This window comes from Lissotriton vulgaris, chromosome 3_1 (assembly GCF_964263255.1).
Source record: "Lissotriton vulgaris chromosome 3_1, aLisVul1.2, whole genome shotgun sequence".
Lineage (NCBI taxonomy): Eukaryota > Metazoa > Chordata > Amphibia > Caudata > Salamandridae > Lissotriton > Lissotriton vulgaris.
In genome coordinates, this window is record NC_141689.1 from 1,542,719,924 (window position 1) to 1,542,727,946 (window position 8,023).

At 44.9% G+C, this 8,023-nt stretch overlaps 1 protein-coding gene across 1 annotated transcript; it reads right to left on the reverse strand.

The window, feature by feature from the left end:
- Positions 1–965: 965 nt before the first annotated feature.
- On the reverse strand, positions 966–6,807 carry LOC147728171 (cis-aconitate decarboxylase-like). Its single transcript, XM_086963245.1, has 6 exons — positions 6,787–6,807; positions 4,250–4,304; positions 3,490–3,677; positions 2,870–2,962; positions 2,372–2,577; positions 966–1,887 (listed from the first exon to the last, which is right to left on the reverse strand). The coding sequence occupies exons 1-6, from the start codon at positions 6,805–6,807 to the stop codon at positions 966–968; spliced, it is 1,485 nt and encodes a 494-aa protein (XP_086819371.1).
- Between the last annotated feature and the right edge of the window lie 1,216 nt (positions 6,808–8,023).

Genomic DNA, 8,023 nt, shown 5'->3' on the forward strand with positions numbered 1-8,023 from the left:
AAAATTCCAGTGGTGCAAACTGTATGGCAACAGCCGTAAAATGTTGGCATTTAAAATGTGTGCCATGATTGGATCAATCTTTGGTACTTGTTCAGATACATATATTCTGGCTGTTATATGAGTAGTTGCGCATGCAAGGGAAGTTTCTATAAACAAGGAAGGTTGTGAAACACTAGTAGGAGGGTCAACATGTTGAGCAACAGCTGAAAAGGAGAGTTTCATATGTAAGGTCTGTGTGTGAGAGAATCGAGTCTCACTATCACCAAGCCGTGGCCATCCTGTAAGGTAGCATCTAAAATGTCAGCAGCTTTACACATCAAAAATTACAATCACTGTACAATAAATTCAGAGACTTTATTCAAAATGAAATAACCACAGAAAGCGCAAATACGTTTCACTGACGAATATGAGAGATTGAAATAGAAAGACCTATTTTGTCCTGTGTTTTTAGAAAAGTACATGTAAGAGAGCGCTGCACAGGGAGAATTCAGTACTAGACCAATATTGAAGTTCCAGCTCGTCCTATCTTTGGCCACTAGGGGAGAATCCCTTAGTTGGAAAAGGAAATGGTATTTCAGTAAGATGAGGTCACATTTTTTTAAACAATAAATTAACAAATATTAAATAACAATAAATACAAATTTCATTTTACAGTCCTTACAAAGTACTGATGAGTTACAAGGAAACGTAAGCATATTGCTTCTGGCCAGCCAGATGCATCTGTATTTGTATTGGGTTAAAAGGGGACCTCACTGTACTGTGAGACATAACATCACCTTTCATGAAAGGAGAGGACATAATTGACTCTCGTCGTTTTATAGAATGAATTGGTAACGTCCCTCTCCTTGAGTAGATTTTCAATCTTGTGTAAAGCTAGTTAATGCAAAGATGATTGCACCTGGTAGTTCATTTAAAGTTTTACTCAGTCCCACATTGTGAGAGGAATTACTTTTGATTTAACATGTTTACTGCAGAGAGGATGCCAGTTGTGAACAGTCTGTAAGGCTTTCTATCTCCTTCACCACCTCAATAATTGTTTGCGCCTGGTCTTGGTGGAGCACATGGGTAGCATTGGAGAGAAACTTCTCATGGAGGGATTCTTGGCTGAGGGGCTTCCTCCAGTGTCCATAGAAGGTGTCACATCTGCCAGTCACAATCTCGCCACTCTCCAGCAGCAGCACTACTTCCCCGTACATCTTGTCAAAGTTGGCCACATTGTCTTCAGGGTGCTCCACCACCACCTTCCTCAACAGGTTGATGAGATCTGGTCTTCTAAGGCTGTCCTCACTGAAAGAAGAAATGCCCACCTTGCCATCCAGAAGGGCAGTGCAGGCGTTGAACTGGAAGGAGTGTCGTGCCTCGTGCTCGGACTCTGGGAAGGGCCTGTTGATATACTTGGAGACTGGGACCCTCAGAAGAACAGCGCGGATGGAAGCAGGGTTAAAGGAGCCCGTTATATTGGTGACTCTGTTTCTGACTGAGATGGCAGCGTCTGCCACCCAGTGCATGCCTAAGTGAGCTGGAAACCTCTTGAAGGCAATGTCTTGCTTCTCCAAGAGAAAGCTGTAATCTTGATCTGGCATTGCCAGGGACGAGGGCTGGTAGTCACCATAGAAAGCACTGAACCCCGAGCAGCCTGGCACATCGTCCAAGATAAGTGGGTTGGCTTCCATCCCACGAGCAGCTAGGAGTGCTGCTTCCATCCCAAAGCGGGTCGCATTGCCAATATGGAGAGGCTTGGCAAGAGTTGCAGCATTGGCCATAGGTGCCCCCGCCAGAGAGGCAGCGATCGCCAAAGCATGAGCACATTGTTTTGCATTCAGTGAAAGGAGCTTTGCTGTAGCAGCAGCACTGCCCATGGTGCCAACAACAGAAGGAGGGTGGAACCTGAAGGAGATACAAAGAACTGTGTCAGACATGGAATAGTGATCACACCAAAATAAGTTAAGAAGAGGGGCAATGCTATCAATAAGTGTGAATTATGGTAAAATACTTAAAGCATGTCAGACATTATCGTGCAGTACGAGGAAAGGTAGAAAAAAAGGCTAGGATCTAATCAAGCATTTGACACAAACAAATAATCTAGTTACAGTGAGCGGAAAAATAAATGTTACCATGTTTACATTATATTGTGTGCTATCCACATGCATGATTGTGTTTGCATTAGATTCCTCTTCCGGATATTTATGCCCTTTGCCCCCATCAAGCACACAACATAACATGCTCTCTCTGTATGGATCTCACATATGACACAACGAATATTTCTATTCTCTTTCAGCATCTTAGCCTTGCTCTGGAGCCACTGGAGCCACTTATGGGTATTGTGTGTTGGCCATAGGATAATTCTGCCTTTTGTGGGCATCATACAAACCTTTTAGGGATATTGCTGGCTTCATTGGAGAAACGCATGAGTCTTCCTTGCACCTCGATGCCAACATTAAATGCTAACAGGAAGTCTGAGCCGCTGGGTCGGAAGCCCACTGGCAACATCTGGGAGGCAGCCATTAGAGCTGGCAGCACAGCACCTGACGGGTGAGTGGCAGGGTGCCAAGTGTCATCGAAGTCCATGGAGTGAGCCTGTTAAAAGAGGAGTAGAGGTTTAGAAGGTACTTAAAGAAGGATGTGTCAGGAAGTGAAGATAAGCAGAGCAATAGTGCCATCAACCTATGGACACAATTTACAGAAGTGTAGGATCCATATTCTAATATTTTGTTGAGTGACTGTGCCATTGCCCAATACAGACTCTTTACAGGAGAGGAAACAGACAAGGTTTAACATTGGCGGAGACAACATTTAACTAAACTTCTCACAAACTCATCGCTCTTAGTCTGTGATTGATGGATAAAGTAATAGCTTTCAAAATCCTTACCGCTACTCCATTGACATATGCAGCCAGCGTAGGTGGGAGTCGCAATCCTTTCCTTCCGTACACAGAGCTGATGGCAGACAAGGAGTACATGTCCTGTGAGAGACAGAATTAAAAGTTAGAAATGGACAGTGTACCTAGACACCTAGTGGAGGAACAACAGAGCTTGTGGGGATGTGGAACACTCAACTCTATACACAGGATGATTCAACGTATGTGGTGGTACCTATTAGAAGAAATGCAGGAGCAGGTACGGAGTCTCAGTGAGTAGATGTAGTGTTTCTGAAGGACGGTTGTACAGGGGATCAGAGGTCCCAAGGTTTATTTGGGTACCATAGTCCATGCTCACAGTCCTGCTAGTGTCTCACTATATGAACTGCCTAAAATCTGAGTTTTTCATGGTGGATGAGTTAATCATGGTGGATTTTGTAACTTTGTCTGTCTCTCTTCTTACCTATGCTTCTGGGTAGATGGTCCTGCTGTCATTCTAGAGAGTTATGTAATGGGTGAGGGGTTCAAGGTGTGTTGCTTGGTTAGATCCAAGATTTGGATAATAACCAGGGGTTTTTAATTGTTGTATTTTGCAGAGTGTAATTGTTAGTGTGTTCAAGGTCTCCTCTTACCTGGCAGTATCCCAGGGCGATGTTGAACACATGGGTCGCGCTTCCCACCAGTCCAACGCCGATGCTGTCCAGGATCATACGCTTGCTTCGGTGCTGCACGGTTTGGGACAGGTGATCTGTCTGGACTCCATGTATGAATGAAGCAAAGCTGCTAGTGACCGCCTTCTCCAGGGGGCTCCCCTCCAACACTGAAGGAAGAGAAGAGACAGGATCAGAACTACAAGCATTCTGGGCTGGCATCAGGCACAAATCCAGATGATTCAGACCAAAACCAGATGTTGTTTTTATGGGACAATCACTACCCAGGACTCTTGGAGTTCTAGACTGATAGCAGAATCAAACCAGTAACTGGAACCATGGCATAAGGAACCCACGTCAGGGTGAGTGACACCAGAACCTGTAACTGGACCCATGGGATACAGAGCGGTCCAGGCCCATCAAGAGTGGCATCAGAACCAGTAAGTGGGCCCAGGGTATGCTGAGCGGCATCAGAGCAGGGAGAGTGGCATCAGAACCAGTAACTGGGCCCATGGGATAAAGAGTGGTCCAGGCCCAACAAGAGTGGCATCAGAACAAGTAACTGGGCCCAGGGTATACTGAGAGGCATCAGAGCAGGGAGAGTGACACCAGGACCTGTAACTGGGACCAAGATATAGCGAGCGATCGCAGACCAGAGGCGGGGACACCAGAGCCATTAACTGCGTACAAAAAATACAGCGTGACCTCAGACCAATGGCAGTGAGTACACACAGACACTTACCTTCCACAGCCGCTGTGTGCACCTGCTTGGACAGCCTGAGGATGGCGTGTGGTTTCTGGAAGAAGGGAGAAAGCAATATTAGTCGAGTTGTTTCATTGTATAAGAACATAGAAGGGAGTGGACAGGGCTAAAAGAGAGGAACACAAGGCAACAGAGTCGAGAAAGGGAAGAGGACAGAGAAGGGGGAATAACAGAGGAGAGATCTGAGGGTTTTCACAGCTAGCAAGTGCAATCCGTCAAACTGCAGTCCAAGACTGGCAAACGAGGGACTGCTTCCTGGCACGTGAGCAGTCTCAGCCTGGCATTTAGCAATTCAAGGTTGAAACATGAGCTGCCCCAGCATGGCACATTGCCTGACATATCAGCAGGTAGAGCATGGAGTATAAACAGCCATAGACTCGCACATGATCCGCAGGACTGGCATCACAGCCACCCCATCACAGGGGAGCCCAACAGCAGAGCAGCACCAAGGTATGATAGGCACCACCCTAACATATGATGCCCGCACCTGGGAACATGTATGATGGTAGGACTCTGATAAATGAAGCCTGCACCTGGGAACACGTATGATGGTAAGACTTTGATAAATGACGCCAGCACCTTGGCATATGAAGTCAGCGCACTGACATATGATGAAGGTACCCTGGCATTATAGGAACAATTCTGGTGTATTATTATGCCAGCACCTTATGTTGGCATATATCTGATAGCAGCACTATGACAGGTGATGCCAATTTTTTGGCCTGTGATGCCAGCAGGCTGCCTTATGATGCTAGCGCCTCACCACATACAACAGGAGTCTCTGTTATGGAGCAAGCATTCTGATTGGATGTTGGCAGAGAAGCAGTGTGAAGCATGATATCAGCTGGCACAGTATGAAACTTTGTTTTGCTCCTGCCGTGGATGCGAGAAAGACAAAGTCTCTTGGGCCACAGTGCACCACCGAGGCACTATGTATCAGGTGAAACATGCATGTGATCTGGGACCCCGTATCTATATGGGCACTTTTTTCTGATCGGCTAAAACAAATTGTTGTTTTGAAAATTCCCCTTCAGGGATGCCTCGAAAACCTCTGGCGATTGATGACCTCTATTTACGTTGTGTACGTTGTGCATTATCACACCTACTTTGAGAAACAAATACTTACAGTAAAGTCTCAAACTTCTTTCAGTGCAATCTCTTGCTGCTAATTCTGCATTTTAACCAGCAGTTTATGCTTCACTGGCTGTGCTTAACAGCAACAGCGCTACAAACAACAGGACTGCGGCAAAACCCGAAGACGCTTTAAATATTACTGTCGGATTTCTGAGGATTATTCCGTATGATAAAAGGCCCTATTGGTGAACATCTTATAACAGACCTTAACTACCCAGGATGCTTCTGCGATGTTCACGGACGACAGAGACGCCCATATTATGAACATCACAGAACACATGGCGAATGGTCTCAGTACTGGCGACAGGGCTTTAAGTGGGCCGGGTCTCAAGGGGTCTGAGCACCGGCAGTTTTTTAAAGGGGGCCTCGAAACGGGTCTATATCGGGCTCTGTTTTGAGCCCTGGCACAGGCTCTCCCTTTTTTTACCGGACTGCAGTGACAGCCGTTTGCTGTCATGCTGTCACTGCAGTCAGGAAAAAAGTGCCAGGTCGCAAAACAGCCAGATAGAGACCCGTTTCGAACCAGCAAGCACATCAATGTGCGCTGCCCACACTGCTCGCTTCTCAATAGTTACAGCATGATGGAATGCCAGGTGAGGGTTATGGGGGAAGGGAAATCCTTTAAAGAGAGTTATTTTCTTTCTGGATTTCACTTCTCTTTCTGAAAACGCAAGAGCATCAACATTGTGGTAGGGTCACCAGGGCTTTAATCGAAAGCTTTTTCAATAATTTATGTAACGAGCCATAGTTGCAGCTTATTTATTTTATGCAACTAATAACCATTGACAAAGCCAATAGTCTTTACTTTTTATAGGTATGATGTTACTTGTCTCCCATATCTGGATGCAATGACAAACGCCAAAATACAAGTCGGGCAGCACACTATGCTAAACAAAGATTTTTAGCAAGTGTTTTAAAGCAACGCCCCTAATTGCACTGGCCACGCCCCTTTGAGAGACCCCCCATTTTTTTCATCCCACTTAAAGCCCTGACTGGCGATATTAAAACACGTGGCAAGGTAAGAATAAAAGGGGCTCTCCTATTCACAAACATATATTGAGAAACCAAACAAATACTTATTAAAAAATATGAGAATGTAAAAAATACATAAAAAGCATGAGAAAGCCAAGATGAAAAAAACGAAGAAACAAATGAAGGCAATAATATAGCCAAATACATTATCTAACGACTGAATGCACCGTCTGTTGTATTTTAAAAAATATCTCTCTGTTAAAAACAATACATGAATAGCGAGATCGAGAGAAATGCTTTCAACCAACCTAAGTGGAGAACGGACATAAATTATCCCCCCCAAGCAGACGAAAAATATACAAATCCAGCCATCAAAGCTGCAAAACCCTGATGCCTGTACCGGGGCTCACCTGGAAGGCGCATTGAAGCATGCTCTGCACTGGTGTCTGCCTCTGTCCTGAGAGAAGTTACCCCTGTCTCTGCGAGCAGTCTCTGTCTTTCGAGGTGGATCTCCTGTGCCCCGCAGTCTATCTCTGTCGACCTGAGAGGGGTCTCTTTTGTCTCTGTCCTGGGGCAGTGGTTCGCTCTGCCTCGCTTTCTCCGGTGCTGAGGGCAGGTGAGCTTCTGGTGTTGGCTGATGTGTCTCTCTCCTGACAGAGGTTATATACGCTGAAGAGGCGCGTGAGATCGAGCCCTGCGGAGAGTGACGTCACTAAAAGGGGCGAGCGAGGTGTGACCAGCGCCAGGTGTCATCCTCTAGGAAAGGCCACAGAGAAATCTGGGAAATTCCTAAAATACCGTAGAAAAGACAAAAAAGAGAGGGGCCCGTGGGAAATCCAAGGAAGACACCCCTGGCTGATCCACGGTGTCCGTGTCGCCCCCACCTGACTTCCTAAAATGGAGGATGAACTTAGATCATACTAGTGATAGTGATATGAAGAGTGCGTGTGCGCGAGCATATCAATCAAGGGATTCATAAGCGCGGGAAATCACCGGCGAGGGTCTCAGGGCAATCTGTATCTATCTCTGTATGCCTATACAGCTGCGCATGTATGTATTTATGAAACAACCATTTGTATTCACAATACAATATTTACATACAAACATTTGAATCCAACATAGTAAATAGTTCACGCGAATACCCGTTTAATAATTCCATTTACAATTGTCATTTCTCTACGTGTGTGCGTATGTGTTTGTACTTATTTCTTTATCTCTGTCTATATGACTCAGTGCCTAAAATTCTTAGCATCTCTCTAAGAATATATCGGCGATTTTTGTTTACAAAAGAACAGTTACATTCACGCATTCGAAACCACTTTAAATAATTCTCTCATACTTCGCTCTCATAATTTATGGGTATCATACATCATTTTTTATAAGAAATAACTAAAAAAAAACGAAATTTCCTCTGTACGTTCCATGGTTGGAATGTATTCTTAATAATATACTTTAAACAGTAAAATAAATAATTTATCATTTGAAACCTATGATGTCATATCTCAGAAAAGGAAGGGTAATAGACTGGGAGATGAAGATTCAACTTTAATTCCCTATAATAATCTTAAAAATCTGAACAGGAAGTTCCATCACTTTTGGGGGCGCTGGAGGCGGACGTTCTCTTCAAGTAGCACCCTCCCCAACCAC

Bases quoted from the DNA above. Each gene is read 5' to 3' on its own strand.
- LOC147728171 (XM_086963245.1), bottom strand. From the start codon at position 6,807: ATGCTTCAATGCGCCTTCCAG. The intron at 2,578-2,869 runs GTAAGGATTTTG...CTCTTTTAACAG, and splicing joins CATATGTCAATGGAGTAGCG to GCTCACTCCATGGACTTCGA. The intron at 1,888-2,371 runs GTTTGTATGATG...TATCTCCTTCAG, and splicing joins GCCAGCAATATCCCTAAAAG to GTTCCACCCTCCTTCTGTTG.